The sequence below is a fragment of the Lagopus muta genome, chromosome W (assembly GCF_023343835.1).
Source record: "Lagopus muta isolate bLagMut1 chromosome W, bLagMut1 primary, whole genome shotgun sequence".
NCBI classification, from domain to species: domain Eukaryota; kingdom Metazoa; phylum Chordata; class Aves; order Galliformes; family Phasianidae; genus Lagopus; species Lagopus muta.
The window spans coordinates 4,983,052-5,004,150 of record NC_064471.1 but is presented as its reverse complement, the minus strand read 5'-3'; the positions used below and the strand labels follow the sequence as shown (position 1 = coordinate 5,004,150).

At 48.9% G+C, this 21,099-nt stretch overlaps 1 protein-coding gene across 3 annotated transcripts in view; it reads left to right on the top strand.

The window, feature by feature from the left end:
• Nucleotides 1–1,369: 1,369 nt before the first annotated feature.
• The window catches only part of LOC125686438 (mothers against decapentaplegic homolog 7-like), a 55,533-nt gene continuing 35,803 nt past the window's right edge, over nt 1,370–21,099 (top strand). The window contains exons 1-3 of one of the 3 annotated variants that reach the window (XM_048930415.1): nt 1,370–1,416; nt 1,604–1,724; nt 14,643–14,714. In XM_048930415.1, the coding sequence (XP_048786372.1) occupies nt 1,673–1,724; nt 14,643–14,714 (124 nt within the window). In that variant the 5' untranslated portion in view covers nt 1,370–1,416; nt 1,604–1,672. Of the gene's footprint in view, nt 1,417–1,603; nt 1,725–2,594; nt 3,186–3,856; nt 3,911–14,639; nt 14,715–21,099 lie in introns of those variants that run through there. The other 2 variants (XM_048930414.1, XM_048930413.1) reach the window with 2 other exon arrangements.

The window sequence follows — 21,099 nt, the reverse complement described above, 5'->3', positions numbered from 1 at the left end:
TGCTGACTCCCCCACAACATGCATGCAGGGGGACCAGCCCCATTTGTCTGTGCCTGGTAATGGTGTTGGGAAAGGGTGTTTTTTTTTCTCTCCTTGTCAGGTTTTCTCCCTCTGTGTAGCGCTTAGGCACTGCCCCTAGAGTGCTGTGGACCATGTTACCCAGCCTCTCACAGTCTGCTGGTGGCAGAACTGCACTGCAATGGTTTGCTGCAGCCCCATGGACACAGCTGGGGCTGGGAGGTGCCACAAACCCACAGCAGTGGGGCTGGCGATGGGGAGTTTGGTGGGGGCTGCAGGTTTTGGAAGGTGTGGTGTGGTGCACTGATTTATCACTGAGCACAGATGTGGGCTTTGAGGTCCATGTGCTCAGCCCTATAAGTGTGCGTGGGATTGGGACCCTCAGGGACGTGTGTACCTCACTTCTGTGGGGTTTATCCGCTAATCCATATAAGTGTACATGGGACTGGGACCTACAGGGACTTGTGTACCCCAGTTCTATGCATCATCAGCACAGCCCTAGAAGCATGCACAGCATCAGGACCCTCAGGGATGTGTTTACCCTGGGTCTGTGGTATCTATCCTCTCACTCATAGAAGTGTACATGGGATTGGGACCCCAAGGACTTGTGTACCCTGGTTCTATGGAGTCCATCAGCACATTCCTATAAGTATGTATGGGATTGGAGCTCTTACAAACCTGGGTACCCCAGTTCTATGGTGTCCATCTGTTCACACCCTTGGGGACTTCTACACCCTGGTTCCATGGGGTCCCCCCACCTCCCTGCACTCCAATCACCTCCTGGTGGTTCAGTACCCCCACCCACCTCAGTGGGAAACACTGTCCCTTCCTCTGGAGATGGGTCCTGGGAATGTGAACAGTGTTATTATGAGTATGATTGCTGTGTGTGCTGTGCCCACAGTCACAGATTGATATATAATAGCATACAGCATATAGTATATATACACACTATATATATATGATATATATATATATATAAATGCATGGCTCAGATTTAATACTTCAGTATTTACAGCGGGGGCTGCCCCAGGCTTGTGGGGGGGAACTCCATCCTTTAGGGCTTAATGCTGGTGGCGCCCCCGGGTGCTCCCTAGGTCTCCACCCTCCTCCCCCCCGCAGGCAGCCGCCCCCCCCCACCGGGCACCTCGAGCCGCGTTGTGCAAAGGGCTGTCGGATCAGTGCGGGCGGATGGAGATAAATATATAATTCCATTTTTTTCCCCTCCCGGAGCGACGCGCTGTCTAGACGCTCACGTGATGGGGCTGCGCACACGGAGGCGGGGGAGGGGGGGCGGGGGAAGGGCCCCAACGCGCACGCACCGCCGCTTCCCGTCCCCCCCCCCCCCCCCCTCCAAAAAAATAAAAAAGGCAAAAGGCAACGACGGAGACGCCGGTGCGGGTGCGTGCGGGGAGCGAGGAAAAAAAAAAAAAAGGGGGGGGGGGGGGGGGGGGGGGGGAAGAGGAGGAGAAGGTGGAAGAGGAAAAATAATAATCGAGAAAATTCCGAGTGGCTGCGTGAGAGGGGGAGGGGGTGCGGGGGGTGCCGCGGCTGCTCTTCACTCCGCGCTCCGTTCTCTCCTTCGCAGTGGCGAAGCGGCGCGGAGACATCGGGCGGCGGCGGGCGGAGCGCAGAAGGGGCTCCGCGGGGACACACGATGCTGCTCCGTTCCGCGGGACCGCTACGAACGCGCCAAGGCCGCTCCGCACGTAGGGCCGCCGGGCTCCTTTTTTAATCTTATTTAAATTTTTAAAACTTTATTTTTTAATTATTATTTTATTTTTAACTCCCGGTCTCTTTGCCTCGCCCTTCTCCATTTTTTCGCCCCTCTCCCCCTCCTAGCGCGACGCGTTGATGGGATCTGCGGACCTCGGCAGCCTCACGACTCCCCCCGGCTCTGTGCTCTCCCCGCACCCGCACAGGGCCGCCCCCCCCCCCCGCGCGATGTGCCGTAGAGCCAGGCTCTGAAACCGCGCCGATTTCTCCCATTTCCTTTTTTTCCCCCTTTTTCTCTCTTTTTTCTAAAGGAGAGCGGCACCCTCGGGCTTTTCTCTCCCACACACACTTTTTTTCTTTTCACCTCGCGCAGCACGGGCATCCCTTGCGCTGCTCACCCCTCTCTCCCCCACCCAAGCAAAGCGCTGTAAAACTGCGCCGCTTTCTACCGTTTTCCTTTTTTTCTCTTTTTCCTCTCCTTTTTCCACCCTCGATCTCTCCCCTTACTTCCCCGCTTTTTTTTTTCATTTCACCTCACAACGAGGTCACCCCTTGTGCTGCCCACCCTCCTCCCCCTCCAAGCAAAGCGCTGTAAAACTGCTCTGATTTCTGTCACTTTTTTTTCCCCTTTTTTTTTTTTCTCTTTTTTTTTTTTTTTTTAAGGCTAGCAGCACCATCCTGCTGGGCGGTTTCCCCCCGCTCTCTTTTCACCTCGCACAGCGCGAGCAGCTCTCACGCTGCGCGCCCCCCCCCCGCCCCCCCCCCCGCCCCCCCCCCCCACCCCCGCCCCCCCCCCCACCCCCGCCATCAAAGCACGGAGCCTGGCGCATGCCCCATCACGGCCGCCCCCCCCCCAGCTCGCCGCTGCCCCCCGCCTCGCCCCGGCTGCCGGCCCCTTCATGCTCGGCGCTCACCATGCCCGTGCCGTAGTCGGGGGCCCCTCCTCACGTCCCGCATGTTCAGGACCAAACGCTCGCTCCTCGTCCGACGGCTCTGGCGGAGCCGCGCACTCGGCGGCGGAGAGGAGGAGACGGGCGATGGCGGAGCGCTGGCCGAGTCGCGGCCGCACTCATGCGGCGGGGGTGGCCGGGGGTGCTGCCCGTCCAAAACCTCCCGCGGGGGCGGCCGGGGGGCGGCGGAGGGCGAACTGAAGGCTCTGACCCACGCCGTGCTGAAGCGCTGCAAAGAGCGGCAGCTGGAGGGGCTGCTGCACGCCGTCGAGTCCCGCGGGGCGACCCGCACCCCATGCGTGTTGCTACCAGCGCGCATCGAGGCGCGGTTGGGTGCGCAGCGGGACGCGCTGCCTGCGCTGCTGTGCCGGGTGTTCCGCTGGCCCGAGATGCGGCACGGCGCGCCCCTCAAGAGGCTCCGCGGCTGCTGCCAGGCCGACGGCGCGGCGACAACCGAGTTCGTCTGCTGCAACCCGCACCACCTCAGCCGCCTCTGCGATCTCGGTACGGGGCGGGTGTGGGTATGATGGGGTGGGGATGAAGATGGAGGTAGGGATCTGGGACTGGGGCTGGGGTATGGGCTGGAGTCAGGGATGGATGTGAGGAATGGGGATAGGGTCATGAATGGAGGTGGAAATGGAAATGTGGGGATGGAGTTTGGGATGTAGGAGTGGGGTCAGGGATGCAACCATCTTTCCCTCCCCCAGGAAAAAAATAATAATTCTTAACCTTCAAAAAACTTTGAGATGCGGAGATGGGGATGTGGGGATGGAGGTGGAGATGGGGGGATGAGGATATAGGAATGGGGTCATAGGAATGGGGTCGAGGATGCAACCAACTTTTTCCCCCTAAAAAAAATTCCCACCCCCAAACCCTTTGCATGCATCCTTTTTAAAACAACAACAACAAAAAAAAATCATAATTCCGATGCGGGGAGGGGACAGCCGTCGGGGCCGAGTGCCGCTGCCGGGTTCGATACTACTCCCCCCGGCCTCGCGCTCCCTGCTGACGCGCGGCAGCGCCTGCGCCAGCGCAGCTTTTACCCGACGGCCGTCCCGTCCCGTCCCGCCCGGCCCCGGCGAAACGCCGGGAATGCCACTATCGCAGTGCCTATCGCTCTGTTTGTTCTTTCTCATGGCCCTGCCTTCATTTTCTCGGGACTTTTCTCGTTGCAGAGTCACCCCCTCCACCCTACTCCAGATATCCCATGGATTTCCTCAAGCCGACGGGTGAGTGCAGCTTCTGCATGCCATGAAATTTGGGGAAAGTTGGGGAAACGAGTTGAAAGTGGGGGAAAACGGATTAAAAATGTGGAAAACAGCTATTTTTTATTTAAAATAAAAAATTTGCCTTTGTCACCCCGATGGCTTCGGGGCTGCTGTGGGACCTTGGCTGCCCTCCAGGCAGTGGGGAAGGAAGAATTTGGGATCCGAGGTGATGGCCACAGCTTGCAATGAGATGTGATGCATGGACTGGGGGAGACGTGTGGGGCTGCAGGGGGCCTAATCCCATACCATCAGCTTGGGAAAATGAGGAAAAGTTGGGAGGGGTGTCAGGAAAATAGGACTTTTTTGGTGCCAAGAGGAACCCCATTTGGGGTTGACACCAGCAATTCTGCATCAGCTCCTGCTTGGCAACACGTGGAGCTGAGGTGGGGAGGATTAAAAATGGGGGGAGCCTGGGGGCCAAAGCCATGTCCCCATGACCCCACATCCCCATGTCTTCCATCCCCAAAGATGAGTGGGGCCGGTGCACTGCTCAGTGCCTCCATGGTGATGCCCCTTGGCAGAGTGATTCCTAGATGTATTTTTGGACAGCAGCACTGGGTTTTTATTATGATTTTGCCTACAATTTTTAGGTTTTTTTGGCGTGTTTTTTTTTTTTCTGTCAGAAGATCAGTTTTCCTACAATCACTGCTCTGCACTTTTCAGGCTTGGCTGATGGAGTTGGGATGACCACATGGAAGTGACTAGAACTGGCCTTTTCATCTTTGACTGTTTTCTTAGAAAATGAATGGAGAAAGCCCCAGTGCTGTGGTGACCTGGGTCCTGTGGTGGGATCCCATCCTACCCCATAGCACCACTGGGTTTTCTGTTCTGCAAACCCCGAGGAGCAGTGCAAAGCCACAGGGAAAGGAGCGCTGCTGTTGGGTTGCAGAGCATGAGCTGTTTTGCTCTGGGGTGAAAAAACACAAGGGAAAAGATTAATGGAAGGAGGGGATGGGGAGAGGCTCAGCATCCCATGCCCTGAGGTCTCCAGGATTTGTAGTTTCAAGACAAAGTGGCATTATTTCACCCAGATAAGGGGATGCTTCCCACAAAAGCATGTGATATTTGGACTTGTTCCTTTGTAACCTTTATTTCTCCCCATCCATGAGATGAAATGTGCTCTACAGAGGGCTCTGCCTTGATGGGCAAAAGGGTTAATGCCTGACAGAGATGTTGGGATCAATTCATTAGCAGGGTTGAACCATCCCATCTGCTTCTGCCAGGGCCTCTCTCTCAGCAGCCCAGCAACGTATTTATTCATTAACAAGTGTTGACGTAAAGTAGCAAAATGTGTGTAAACAGTGAATCGGCCAATAGGAAGTGATTAACATTGCCAATTGGAAGCATGGTTGCAACTGGATTACTCACCAAAAAGCCCTCTTTTTTTTTTTTTTTTTTTTTCCCTTTTGAAAGAAAAGCCCATTTGGCAATTGAACTGCGACTGCTGGGCGAGAGGAGCTCGCAGTGTGTTGGTGCAGGTGACTGGGGCTTCCTCTGCATCTTGCCTTGCACCAAGCTATGGGATTTTGTGTCCCAGCATCTATCTGTCCTTGCTGTGCTCCCTCAGTTCCCACCTATACATTGAGTTTTTTGGGTTAGGGACAGTGCATGGCAGTGGGATAGTACAATGCCCTCGACCTGGTGCATCTTTGGATGCAGCATGGGACCTTGGGTTGGACTGGTGCCCTCATGGGTTATTGAATTGTCAACGGTTTAAGGGCTGGTTCGGCCTGGTTCCGTGACGAGCGGGGAGGAGGGATCCACAGATCCGTGCCTTCGGAAAAAAAGAAATGGGGGACCCCAAAATAATTAAAACAGTGGCAAAGATCTGAGGAGAAACAAACTAATTTACTAAGTATATTATCGGAATGCAAGATAACACACTAGAATACAACATAATCAGAATTGAAGCTAATAAATCAAATATAATGAGAGACAGAATGTCCGAAAGGTGGATAGGCCTCACCACAACGCTGAGGTGAGATGCGCAGTGCAGTTGAGCAGCAGGGAGATAGGAGCAGCACCCACGACGAAGGGCAGGCAAGAAAGAGAGCATCAGGTGACCTTGCCAGGAGTTAAACCTCCTCTCCCTGACCGCAAGGTCCCCTGGGAAATGTAGTTCTTCTTCTCTTCAGGGCAGGTACCCAGGACTTGAGCATTGACAGTTAAAGTCCCAGTGCCCCACATGATGTTATGACGTGGAATACCGAAAGCCAAAAATCACAAAACCATGACATTCCACCCATTATTCTACATCACTACATCATGCTTAATATATATATATATACAAACAGTAATTACCAAACATTAAACACACGCACACACAAAAAGATCTGTATATTTACATGGAATTACTGGCTGCACTCCCCCAGCATCAAATTCCCTTGTGGTACCCACTGAACGTCCCCGTTTCTCTGCATCACCCACCAAGTGGACCCAGGCCCCTGGGCAAAAACAGTTCCGCGAAGAGGTTTGCCCTTTCCAGCAGATGGAAAGACCCAAACCGCTTTTCCCAGCATGTTCTTTACATGTACTACAGGAACCTTATCTTGCTTGACAGTATATAGGGAGCTAGCAGGACCATCGCGATTGATTGATCCTCTAGTATTGACTAACCAGGTGGCTTCTGCCAAATGCTTCTCCCAATGCTTAAATGTTCCGACATCCATTGCTTTCAACATGGTTTTTAGCAACCCATTGTAGCGTTCAATTTTACCAGAGGCTGGTGCATGATAGGGGATATGATAAATCCACTCAATGCCATGATCTTTGGCTGAAGTATTTACAAGAGAATTTTTGAAATGAGTCCCATTATCTGACTCAATTCTTTCTGGGGTGCCATGTCGCCACAGGACTTGTTTCTCAAGCCCTAATATGGTGTTTCGGGCGGTAGCATGGGGTACTGCATATGTTTCAAGCCACCCGGTGGTTGCCTCCACCATGGTGAGCACATAATGCTTACCATTGCGAGATCGTGGCAATGTGATATAATCAACCTGCCATGCCTCCCCATATTTGTACTTTTGCCATCGCCCTTCCTCCCACAGAGGTTTCATCCTCTTGGCTTGTTTGATGATGGCACATGTTTCACAGTTATGAATAACCTGTGCAATGGCATCCATAGTTAAGTCCACCCCTCGGTCACTAGCCCATTTGTATGTTGCATCTCTCCCTTGATGACCTGAGGTCTCATGGGCCCACCGAGCCAGAAATAATTCACCCTTGTTCTGCCAGTCCAGGTCTATTTGAGCCACCTTGATTTTGGCAGCTCGATCTACCTGATGGTTATTTTGCTGTTCTTCAGTAGCCCGACTCTTGGGCACATGAGCATCTACATGGCGCACCTTTACAACTATAGTCTTTGTTCGGGCAGCAATGTCTCTCCACAGTTCAGCAGCCCAAATAGGTTTACCCCTTCTTTGCCAGTTATTTTGCTCCCACTGCTGTAACCACCCCCATAAGGCATTTGCTACCATCCATGAGTCAGTGTAAAGATAGAGCATTGGCCACCTCTCCCGCTCAGCAACATCTAAGGCCAGTTGGACAGCCTTTACCTCTGCAAATTGGCTTGATTCTCCATTCCCTTCAGTGGCCTCTGCAACTTGTCGTGTGGGGCTCCACACAGCAGATTTCCATCTGCAATGCTTTCCCACAATCTGACACGATCCATCTGTGAACAGGGCATATTTCTTTTCATTCTCTGGTAGTTCATTGTATGGTGGGGCTTCTTTAGCACGGGATACTTCTTCTCCTGGTGGTGTTCCAAACTTTTTACCTTCAGGCCAGTCCATGATGACCTCTAGGATTCCTGGATGGCTGAGTTTCCCCATCCGTGCTCGTTGTGTAATCAGTGCAATCCACTTGCTCCAAGTGGCATCAGTAGCATGATGGGTGGAGGGAACCTTTCCCTTAAACATCCAGTTCAATACTGGCAGTCGAGGTGCCAGAAGGAGCTGTGTTTCAGTACCGACTACTTCAGAAGCAGCACGAACACCCTCATATGCAGCTTAGATCTCCTTCTCAGTTGGAGTGTAGTGCTATTCCGACCCTCCATATGCCCAACTCCAGAATCCCAGGGGTCGGCCTCCGGTCTCTTCAGAGGCTCTTTGCCACAAACTCCAAGTGGGACCTTTCTCTCCAGCAGCAGTATAGAGGATGTTCTTCACATCCTGTCCCGTCTATACTGGCCCCAGGGCCACAGCACGGGCTGTCTCATGTTTAATCTGCTCAAAAGCCTGCTGCTGCTCAGGACCCCACACAAAATCATTCTTCTTCCGTGTCACCTGATAAAGAGGGCTTACAATGAGGCTATAGTTTGGAACATGCATTCTCCAAAAACCCAGTACACCCAGGAACGATTCTGTCTCTTTCTTATAAGTGGGCAGAGACATTGCAGTGATTTTGTCGACCACATCTATTGGGATGTGACGACGGCCATCTTGCCACTTTATGCCTAGGAACTGAATTTCCTGGGCAGGTCCTTTCACTTTGCTTCGCTTAATAGCGAAACCAGCACTCAGAAGAATTTGGATTATTCACTCTCCTTTCTCAAAAACTTCCTTTGCTGCGTTGCCCCACACAATGATGTCATCAATGTACTGTAAGTGCTCAGGAGCACCTCCCTGTTCCAGTGCTGCTTGGATCAACCCATGACAAATTGTTGGACTATGTTTCCACCCCTGGGGCAAATGATTCCAGGTATACTGAATGCCCCTCCAACTGAAAGCAAACTGTGGCCTAGATTCTTTGGCCAAAGGAATGGAGAAAAAGGCATTAGCAATGTCAATGGTGGCATACCGTTTGGCTGCTTTTGACTCCAGTTCATTTTGGAGTTCTAACATGTCCGGCACAGCAGCACTCAGTGGGGGTGTGACTTCATTCAGGCCACGATAGTCCACCGTCAGCCTCCATTCTCCACTGGATTTACGCACTGGCCATATGGGGCTGTTAAAAGGCGAGTGAGTTTTGCTGATCACTCCCTGGCTCTCTAGTTGACGAATTAACTTATGAATGGGGAGCAAAGAATCCCTGTTGGTGCGGTACTGCCGCCTGTGCACCGTTTTTGTAGCAATCGGTACCTGTTGCTCTTTTACTCGCAGCAGCCCCACAACAGACGGATCTTCTGACAGGCCAGGCAAAACAGACAGCTGCTTAATGTTGTCTGTGTCCACAGCATCTATTCCAAAGGCCCATCGATACCCCTTAGGATCCTTGAAATGCCCTCTTCTGAGATAATCAATACCTAGTATACATGGAGCCCCTGGGCCCGTCACAATAGGATGTTTTTGCCAGTCCTTACCAGTGAGGCTTTTCTCATCCTCCAACGCAGTCAATTCTTGAGAGCGCCCGGTCACCCCAGAAATATGGATTGATTCTGTCCCTTCATGACTCGAGGGCATCAGAGTGCACTGTGCACCAGTGTCCACCAGGGCCTTATATTTCAGTGGTTCTGATGTGCCAGGCCATCGAATCCACACAGTCCAATATACTCTATTATCCTTTTCCCCCCCCGACTGAGGGCAGGGCCCCTCTATTCATTACCTGTGGTAACTGGAGCAACTGCCTGGCAGTGGGTGCTGGAGGGGAAAAAAAAAAAAGAAAAAAGGCACTACCCAGACTAAGTAGTGCTCAAAGTTTACAAATATCCCAGAACACTGGCAGTACGCCTAATATTTCAAGGTCAGGTTTTCCAGCACAGAAACCTGGACTACTGATAATGCTCCCTAACGAAGCTCTCTAAGAGCAGAGAGAAAAAAAGATTCGTTCTAAAAGCTAAAAAGCAGCGAGCCCCACGTTGGGCGCCAAAAATCTGTCACGGAGTTGACCAGATCAATCTATGTCCGTGACACAGGCGACAGGCCTCTGCCCTCCCCCCCCACCCCAGTCCCACAAAAAATGGGAAGGAAGGAAGGGAGGAAAAGAGCAACGGCAACAATCTATGGAGGAAAACTTATTTTACTATAATATTGGAATACAAGATAACACAATATATACAATTTAATTGAAATTGAGATTAATAAATCAGACAAGATGAGAGAGAGTTCCCTGGACGGAGTCAAACCTGAAAAGCTTGGAACAGCTAGGAAAGCACCCTCCAGCACCCACTGCCAGGCAGGAAGAGAGCGCCCCCCCCCACCCGGAAGGGTCAGATCCCGTGACTTCTGTAATGTACAGGGATAGGTACTTGGAATTGGGGCAGTGACACTTTAATGCCCTGTACACTACATGATGTTTCGATGTGGAATACTGAAACCCAACAACAAAAAACAAAAACAAAAAAAACATAGAACCATGACACTGAGTTGAGATTCGTTTCATTTTCCGTCCTCTTACAGAGGCAACTGGCATCAATTGTGTTGCCTCCTGTGGTTGATCAGGTTGGTCAGTTACGATGCTCTCAACCTCTAGCTCTGCTTGGAGTCTGTGGTGTTCGACTATGAGAGTAGTTAGTTCAGATTGGAGGGTATCTCCCTCAGTTTGGAGGGTGTTGAGTCTGGATTAGAGGGAGTCTCACTCGGATTCGAAGGCATCTCGTTGAGTTTGGAGATTCCTTCTCTCAACTCGGAGATTCTCCCCTTCGGCTTGGAGACTTTCTTTCTCAACCCGGAGAGTCTCTATCTCGCCTTGTAGACTCTCTCTTTGGATTTGGAGATTCTGTTCCTCAGCTAGGAGGCTCTCTCTGGACCTGGAGTTTCTCCCTCTCGGCTTGGAGTCTCTCCTGGAAACTCTCCTTTTCAGCCTGGAGACTCTATCTTTGGGATTGCAGTCAACATCTTCATCAATGACCTTGATGAGGGGATAATGGCCACCCTCAGCAAGTTTGCCGATGATACGAAGTTGGGAGGATTGGCTGACACGCCTGAAGGCTGTGTTGCCATTCAGCAAGACCTGGATAGGCTGGAGAGCTGGGCAGAAAAAAAACCGGATGAGGTTTAACAAAAGCAAGTGTAGAGTCTTGCATCTGGGGAGGAATAATTCCATGCACCAGTACAGGTTGGGGGATGAGCTGCTGGAGGGGAGCTCTGCGGAAAGGGACCTGGGTGTCCTGGTGGATGACAGGTTGGCCATGAGCCAGCAGTGTGCCCTTGTGGCCAAAAAGGCCAATGGCTTACTGGGGTGCATTAAAAAGAGCGTGGCCAGCAGGTCAAAGGAGGTGATCCTCCCCCTCTACTCTGCCCTGGTAAGACCTCATCTGGAGTACTGCGTCCAGTTCTGGGCTCCCCAGTACAAAAAAGACAGGGATCTCTTGGAAAGAGTCCAGCGGAGGGCCACGAAGATGGTGAAGGGCCTGGAGCATCTCTCCTATGAGGAAAGGCTGAGTGAACTGGGTCTGTTCAGCCTTGAGAAAAGAAGGCTGAGAGGGGACCTGATCCAGGTCTATAAATATCTAAGGTGTGGGGGGCAGAATGGCGAGGCCGGACTCTTTTCAGTGGTGAGTGGAGACAGGACAAGGGGAAATGGCCAGAAACTGGAGCATAGGAAGTTCCGCACAAACATGCGCAGGAACTTCTTTACAGTGAAGGTGACGGAGCACTGGAACAGGCTGCCCAGGGAGGTGGTGGAGTCTCCTTCTCTGGAGATGTTCAAGACCTGCCTGGATGCCTACCTGTGCTACCTGGTGTAGGGAACCTGCTTTGGCAGGGGGGTTGGACTCGATGATCTCAGGAGGTCCCTTCCAACCCCTACAATTCTGTGATTCTGTGAGTCTCTCTCGATTTGGAGGGCATCTCTCTCGGACTTGAGGATATCCCTCTCAGCTCTCAGATACTCTCTCTCAATTTCACAAACTCTCTCCCGTTTTGGGATACTATTGAATAAGGCCCGATAAGCATTAGCCAGGCCCCAAATCATTTGTGCCTCCTCAGATCTGCCTGAGCCGCAACATTCCTGTCTCAAATAAATGCTTAAGCTTTCAGGGTCTTTCAGGTGTTCAGGAGTAAAGTTCCATGACACCGAAGATGTCCATCTCTCTAAAATCTCTCCCAAGCCTCTCCACACTCCCTGCCATTCAGTATTCTCCGGTTTTGGGGAAGGCTTCCTCAAAATACAATAAATACAAAAGCTGACTGAAATAATGAACAGTAAATTCAGGGAGATTAACAATGCGATCAGGTGAGCATTCAAAAACTGCATAAAGGATTCAAAGGAGAGACTGGGAACCCGTTTACAAATCCCAAGTTCTGTGAAATTAGCAGCTCCCTCTGCAAACAGGTTTAAAAGAGAAAGCAGAATCATTTTCTTTTCTCTCTTTACAGGAGCAAGATAGCAGTGCTCAAAGTTTACAAATATCCCAGAACACTGGCAGTCCGCCTAGACTTTCAAGGTCAAGTTTTCAGTGAGCACCGGTGAAAAAGATAAAATTTCCCAACGAAGCTCTCCGAGAGCAGAGAGAGATTCGTTCTAAAAAGCTAAAAAACAGCCTTTGCCCGCATTCTCCACCAAGAATGTCAACGGTTTACGGGCTGGTTCGGCCCGGTTCTGTGACGAGCGGGGCAGAGGGATCTGCAGATCCACGCCTCCGGAAAAAAAGAAACGGGGGACCCCAAAATAATTAAAACAGTGGCACCAATCTGAGGAGAAACAAAGTTATTTACTAAGTATATAATCGGAATGCAAGATAACACACTAGAATACAATATAATCAGAATTGAAGCTAATAAATCAAATATAATGAGAGAGAGAGAATGTCCGAAAGGTGGATAGGCCTCACCACAACGCTGAGGTGAAATGCGCAGTCCAGTTGAGCAGCAGGGAGACGGGAGCAGTGCCCACGACGAAGGGCAGGCGAGAAAGAGAGCATCAGGTGACCTTGCCAGGAGTTAAACCTCCTCTCCCTGACTGCAAGGTCCCCTGGGGAATGTAGTTCTTCTCTTCAGGGCAGGTACCCAGGACTTGAGCATTAACAGTTAAAATCCCAGTGCCCCACATGATGTTATGATGTGGAATACCGGAAGCCAAATATCACAAAACCATGACATGAACAAATTAGATATTAGATATCCATTGGGCATTTGATAGAAGTAGCATTGTCCATGGAGCTGGGAACATGCTTCTAACATTTCTCCATTGTAGAATCACTGAGGTTGGAAAGACCTCTGAGGTCAAGTCTGGCCATCGACCCACCCTCACCATGCCTTGTCATAGAGTCATTAAGGCTGGAAAGACCTCCAAGGTCATCAAGTCCAACCATACCATATAACAGTGATGGAAATATGGAGCTCTGAGTGAACCAACACTACTTTTGGTTCTCCAGTACGTTGTGGGATTACCGTGTTCTTGGAGGTGGTGAAGGTTCAGAGGGACTATGTCATTAGCTTGAGGAAAGCAGGAGTGGAGCCGATGTGTTGACTTTGTTGGTGTGGATTTGATGTCCATTCACCTTGGGGTTTGGCTAGGCGATCTTCCAACCCAAACCATTCTCTACCATTCTCTCTGGCTTTGTGCAGAGCACGAGTTGTGTTGGGAGCAAGATGGGCAGTGGTGCCCCCAAATAATTGAAATCCAGCATCCCCCAATAATCCAATACTTTGTCCCATCCCTGTGTGGGACAGGAGTTGCTGATGTTTTGGCAGTGCTCTCCCATGGCATTGATACATGCAGGAGCTAGAGGTTGGGTAACCTCTCAGAGGCAGCTGACACCTTGCAAGGCTGGAAGCTGAGAGCTGTAAAGCAGTGATGAAGGGATGCTGTGCCTTTCCCCTGTGTGTTTTGTAGTGTTTTGGGAGGCTCCGAGTTTGTCTCATCAGGGACCTGTAGGATGATCCTACATGCAGACAGAATCTGTAATCCGAGCAGCTGAAGTTGTCTCAGGGACACAGTACAGGGAATCTTCTGTCTGGGTTGGAAAGGGTTAAATAAAATAAAATAGCAAATTTCTTCAAAGAACAGAAAGCACTTCAAGGCATTTAGAGTGTATACTCTACAGTGTTTCACAAGTAAGTCCATTTCCTGTCCCCTCAATTGTTTTCATTGTGATTAAGTGTATCCTGTTAACCTGTACATTCCTGTGAGGGCTGCAACTTCACTCTGATAAAAGGAGGTTATGCACACAGGGTTTTTTATTTCATTGAGATTTCAGGGATGAAGTCTGGAAAAATGACTTATCAGTGGGCAGAGAACTATCTGGGCTCACCTGGTGGTGGCCTTTGCTTTGAGATAGAGCACTAAGCAAAGGGATGTCATTAGGGACATCACCCTAATGAAGCCAAATTCCTCCAGCAACCTGTCAAGGGACTGGATGATCTCTGAGGGCCCTTCCAATCCGACATTTTGTGATTCGATGAACTGAGAGTTTGGGTGAACTTGGTGGATCTTTTTTATTGTCTTTATCCCCGCTCAGGCTGTCCCCTGTGGCTGTGACCAAAAAGCTGTAGGAACAGGGGACCAGTGTTGGATTTTGGCTGTTGTCACCTGGAGCAGGGAGAGCAGATGCTTGCATGGCTGGGGATGAAGAGGTCCAAAGGCCTGGGAATGGATAGGTAATCAGCACAGAGCTAGTGATTATGCACAGTGCAGAGCCTTGATTGAGGTGATGAGTTAGAGTGGATGCCTCTTGATGAACTGCTGTGTCTGTGCAGCCAATTAGTAATTGTTTCCTGTTGAACACTGAAATGTGCACGTTGCTTGCAGCATTGCTTGGAGCCTGCAAAGTAATGCATGTACACTGATTCCTTCTTTCCCTCTGTTACAGCAGGTTGTCCAGACTCTGTGCCTTCCTCCACTGAAACAGGGGGAACTAATTGTCTAGCCCCTGGGGGGCTCTCAGGTAAGACATCTCTCCTTGACTCTACTCCGTTGTCTCCAGCCATTTCCTGTTGGGTCCCTTGGTCAAGGGTTTTGGGGATGTGTGTCGTTGAAAAAAGCATGCTTCAAGGGAGAATTTGGTTTAATTTCATGTGCAGTGTATGTGTTGAAATGCCAGGGAAAGCTGTCTGTCCCCAGAAGTTGGTGTTTCCTTAGTATTCCAGCCATATGCCCCATTGATTTCAGAGCAAGGTGTGTTGGAAGTCTGAATGGTACTGACTCTGCTTTGGTCAGGTGCATGCATTTTTGGAGCAGTGTGGTGGTCCCTTGCAGAAAAGAGTGGTGTCCTTTGGCTAGCAGTGGTAGCACTGCTGTCCCATCCCTGGGACAAGAACCATACCTGGGCACTGCCTTGGGCTCTGCTTGTTAGGGTTGTTACCAGCACCTAACATTTCATGCATCTTTGCAGAGTATTGCATTTCTCTCAAAAATTTGGCTTTCTCCATTTCCCATCTCCTTCAGCTTGTAGGTGCCATCACAGCATTTTTTATTTTTTAGAACAGTTTCTCCAGCCCTCCTTGTTTTTTCCCATTGTGCAGATCTTCCAGCACCCCATTTCCCTCCCAGATCTGTGTCTATGTGTTGACACTGCCAGGATGAAAGCAACCATGTGTGCTCGCCAAGTGTCTGACACCTTGTACCCGCATCTCCTCATGGTGTTTGAAGGTGCTTCCTTTGTCAGGATGTCTCCCTGATTTACGATTTGTGGAGCACTGACACAGTGCATTGCCCTGAGATGGAATTCCAGAAATATGTTGGCCGCATACGCACATGAGGCTGTGCTGGTCCCTCTTTCCAGGAATGACGTTTGGTGTGGATGTCTTTAAAGCGAGCTGTTTTTCTTTGGGTGTAACATATACCCCAGCTGTTATTTGAGAGGGGAGCATATTATTTGTCCAAGGGCCCTAATGAGAATTAATCAAATGGAAGGGGAGAGGGAACGGAGCAACTTCTTGCTGCATATTTTCTTTTTTAGCATTGCGTTTTCCTTTTTTTTTTGTCATCAGAGCCTCTAGCTTTAGGGAAGAAAAAAGGGACTGGAAAAAGAAAGGAAACGAGAAGCAAAAAAAAATACAATAAGGATGTTGTTAGATGCTTTTGGTTTGGTTGCTGTTTCTTTTTCCTTTTTCTTCCTGAAATGTACTTATTGTGGAGGGGAGGAGAGAGCTCAGTTCCACAGGATATCACACAAAACAAGCAGAGGAAGCACTTGCTTTTAGCAGGGTGTTTTCTTCAAGGGCCAGTGATTGATAACATCTCGTCTGGTTGCTCTGTGCTGAAGGGAAGGAGGGAGTTGGGCCTGGGCTGCAGGAAATCACCTGGCATGCTCCCCAGGGCTGGGAGGGGCTGCTCTGGGGCTGTGATGAACAAACACCAAAAAGAAGGTTCCTTCTCCCCCTCTCAAGTGCAATTCTTTTTTTATTCCATGGGATTAGATATATATTTTTTTTAATCAAAGGTTTCCTCCCCGAAAAAAGCCTGGAAACAGACCCTTTGATGATCATTGCTCACTCTTTTCCCTTCATAAATGTAATTGTAGCTATTGTATATATTATTATATTATAGTAATATAATAATAATACAGTAATATATAATATAATAGAATATATAATAGTAATATCATATTGTATATATATATTATATATTATATATATTATATATATATATTATATATTATATATATTATATATATTATATATATATTATATATTATATATATTATATATATATAGTATATATATAATGAGGAGCTGATAAGAGAGTTGACTCATGGAGCGACATGGTTATCTACACAGGCCATGAAACAAAGATGAGCGCCTTGATGTGAAAGAGCATTTGTTTTGCGTTTACTCTGATTTACAGGCATCTCTGCTCTGCACACAGAAGTGCAGTTCTGAAAATTCCCAACTGGAGGGACGAAGTCAAGAAAGGAAAATAAACACCATTTGCAGCAATTATCAAAAGCTAATTTACTCCTTTTTTTTTTTTTTCCTGACATATTTAAGTTAGCACATGGATGTCCAACCTTTTGGCTTGCCTGGACCACACTGAGTGAAGAGGAATTGTATAGGGCTGCATCTACAAAGATTGCTCCAAAAGCAATGCCTCCTAACTTTCAGTGAAAACTACAACAAATACAAACAGCACAACAGCACTATTTGATAGAGCAAATTCTCAGCTACAAAACACGCTTTTTCAGCACACTTGCCACCATTAGCTCTGCATTTCCACCAGCGATGAACAAAAGCCTGCATGCTGTGCTTGCTCATAACAGTGCCCCAGTGGAGGTGACCCACTGTTGCTGTTGCCACTGCTGAAACGCACCACCCACTGCTTCACTGTGCTCACATCCACTGTTTGGTCTCCATAAACATTCAGTAAGCATTGGTAAATGTCAATGGGTGCCATTTTTTCTGCATGGAGGAATTCAATGACACACCTTTGCTGCATACAGACAGCCATGTCAGATGCCATTCTATTAGACTGCCCCTCTTCTGTCATCTGTCACATGGCAACAACATGTAATGAGATATTGGTGGGAAGGTTCAGCCTCTACTGCCATACCACCAATGTCTGGCTTTGATGTTATGGGCCAACATAATAAAACAAGAGTCGTTACTTTCAGAGCAATCCTTGCAAAATATACATAATTGTTAATATATAAGTAATTCAACTTTTTAATTTTAATTTTTTTTCTTAAAGCATTAAAAAAAAAAAAAAAGAGAGGAAAAAGCCATAAAACCAGTGGGATATTTGACATTGTTTTTGTGAAACTAACACAGTAGTCTGGTTTTATGGGAGTGGCTGAAATTCTCAGTGATGTCTCAAGGTGCTCATCAGAGATTTTTGTTGAAATTTTACTCTTCCTGTAGATACTTCTTGAAAATCATTGTTCAAAATGTGTGTACTGTGAAAAAGAGATGACATAAATAAGGTGTGATTGTGAAGTGAGGATATTTTTCTCTGCTAAGATAAGGATTATGAAAGTCTGGCAAAGAGACATGATTAGAATCTGATTGCAACTCTGTACATTCCATATGAAAATTTGCAAGTCATGTATTAACAGAAAATGGTCTTGCAAATGTAAATTGATTATTTTTTTTTTTCAACCTTGAAACCCCAAGCTGTGTAGTGCAGTCCCAAGGGATGGGATGCTATCCAGAGAGACCCAAATAGGCTGAGCAGTGGGCCCAGAAGAAACTCATGAGGTTCAACAAATCCAAGTGCAATGTCTTGCACCTGAGTCGTGGCAAACCCTACAGGGTTGGGCAACCCTCACGGCCCAGAAAGCTAACCATATTCTGGGCTGCATCAAAAGCAGTGTGGCCAGCAGGGCGAATAAGGTGACCTCTACTGTGTGCTGGTGAGATCTCACCTGGAGTACTGCATCCAGATGTGGAGTTCTGAGTACAGGAGAGAAATAGACCTCCTGGAGCGCATCCAGAGGAGGGCTAAAAAATGATCCAAGGGATGGAACACTTCTCCTACAAGGACCAACTAAAATAGCTGGGGCTGTTCAGCCTGAAGAAGAGAAGGTTCCGAGGTGACCTGAGAACAACCTTTCAGTACCTAAAAGGGGACAGTCTGTTGTGATGGGATAAGAGGATGTGGTTTCAAACTTCAAGAGTGGTTATTTAGGTTGAATAAAAGGAATAAGTCTTTTCCAGTGAGGGTAGTGAGGCACTGAAACAGGTTATCCTGAGAGGTGGTGGATGCCCCGTCCTTGGAGACTTTCAAGGTCAGACTGGAGGGGGCTCTGAGCAACCTGATAGACCTGCAGATGTCCTTGTTCATTGCAGGGAAGTTGGACTAGATGACCTTTAAAGGTCCCTTCCAACTCTAAGGATTCTATGATTATATTTTCAAATTTATTTATCAAAATGGAAAGCACAGCTGCATATTCTTCACTGTTCACTGTTTAGCCAATGTATCAACATGCATACAGTTATTGGCCATCACTTGAGTCAGCACTGCACAGCACTGCCCTCTCCGTATCCTGTTTTCAGTTGACACATTGTTAATAGTGCACTGACAGTTTAGCTGTTGCTGAGCAATGGGTGCATGTCTACGGCCCCTCTGCAGAGAAGAGCTGCTGTCATTATAGCATGGAGAGGAGGTGGACCACATTGACAGCCGTACTGGGCTGCATGCAGCCCCTGGGATGTGATTTGGACATGCCTGAGTTAGCAGAAGGGGGTGTTTGAAGGAGGCATTGAGGAGTCAGGGCTCATTTGGAGCTCTTCAAGGCAGTTGTGGGTTGCAGATTCCCTGTGGAGAAACTCATGCTCCTCTGTTCTTGGACATCCCAGAGTTTGGGACTGCCTTACAAGGAGGGAGCTTTAAAAAAAGCAATGAAACCATTTCTGTGGGTTTAAAAACTGAGCCAGGAGGGATGTGGTGGAGGGATGCAGCTTTGCAGCATCACGTGTGCATGGACCAGTTGGGTACCAGCTGCATACCAAACTGGGTATCAGTTGAGTACCAGTGATGGGAAGCAGACAGGTGGCCACATGCAGAATCACAAAGGGATGGGTGAAATGCTTGGGGTTACCTCCTACGAGGTGTAGTTGTGTTTTCATGTCATCAGTGGCAGCGTGGAAGGGGACAGAATGCTAGGGGAGGGGACATAGGGAAGGGAAAGGGGAAAAGAGAAAAAAAGGGTGGAGATGAAGTTAGTTCCAGAGATCAGAACCAGAGGAAAGAACCTGTGCAGGGTGCGTGCAGCATGGCTGAATGTTGAGCAGTGTCAGCACATCCATATCCTCTCACGTCTCATGGCACAGCCCCGGCAGTCCCACTCTACAGCCCATGTCCCCCAATTTACTGCCTTGTACAGGATTTCATAGAATCATAGAATCCTTAGAGTTGGAAGTGATCTCTGAAGGCCATCTAGTCCAATTCCCCTGTAATGAACAGGGACACCACAGCTAGATCAGGTTGCCCAGGGCCTTATCCAGCCTTTCCTTGAAAATCTCCAAAGACAGGGCATCAACTACATAACTAGATAACATGTTCCAGTGCCTCACCACCCTCACTGTAAAATAATTTTTCCTTATATCCAATTTAAATCTACTCTCCCTGAGCTTGATTTCCCCTTGTTCTGTCACCACAAACCCTGTTAAAGAGTCTGTCCTCTTCTTTCCTGTAGCTCTCCTTTAGATACCGAAAAGGCTGCTCTCAGGTCATCTTGCAGCCTTCTCTTCTCCAGGCTGAACAGCCCCAGCTCTCTCAGTCTGTCCTCATAGGAGAGGTGTTCCATCCCTTGGATCATTTTTGTGACCCTTCTCTGGACGCACTCCAACAGGTCTATGTCTCTCTTGTACTGAGGACTCCACATCTGGATGCAGTACTCCAGGTGAGGCCTCATCAGCGCAGAGTAGAGGGGCAGGATCACCTCCCTCGACATTCTGGCCATGCTTCTTTTGATGCAGCCCAGGGTACGGTTGGCTTTCCAGGCCAGCTTCCCATCCACCAGTACCTGGGGGTCCTTTTCAGCAGAGGGTTCAACCCTTTCATCCCCCAACTTGTATTGGTAGTAGATGTTGCCTCGATCCTGGTGCAAGACCTAGAACTTGGATTTGTTGAACCTCATGAGGTTCACCTGGGCCCACTGCTCAAGCCTGTCTAGGTCCCTCTGGTGTGTCCACTGCACCCCACAGCTTGGTGTCATCAGCAAACTTGCTGAGGGTGCACTTGACCCCACTGTCAATGTCACTGATGAAGATATTAGAGTACCGGCCCCAGCACCGGCCCCTGGGGGACACCACTCATCATCAATCTCCATCCAGACATTGAGACACTGACCACCACTCTCTGGACTCGATACTGCAGCCAGTTCTTCAACCATCAAACAGTCCATCCATCAAATTCATATCTTTCCAATTTGGAGAAAAGGACGTTGTGGGATACTATGTCAAAGGTTTTACTGAAGTCGAGATAGATGACATCAGTGGTTTTTCCCTTGTCCATTGATGCAGTAACACCATCATAAAAGGTCACTAGGTTAGTCAAGCAGGATTTGCCCTTGGTGAAGCCATCCTGGTTCTCTTGTATCACCTCCCTGCCTTCCATGTGCTTTATCATAGCTTCCAGGAGGATCTGTTCCATGGTCTTCCCCAGCACAGAGGTGAGACTGACAGGTTGGTAGTTCTCAGGGTCATCTTTTTTACCCTTCTTAAAAATGGTTATGATGTTACCTTTTTTCCAGTCACCAGGGACTTCACCTGATTGCCATGAGTTTTGAAATATCATAGTGAGTGGCTTGGCAACCACATCAGCCAATTCCCTCAGGACTCTGGGATGCATCCTATCAGGACCCATAGACTTGTAGATCTTTACGTTCCTCA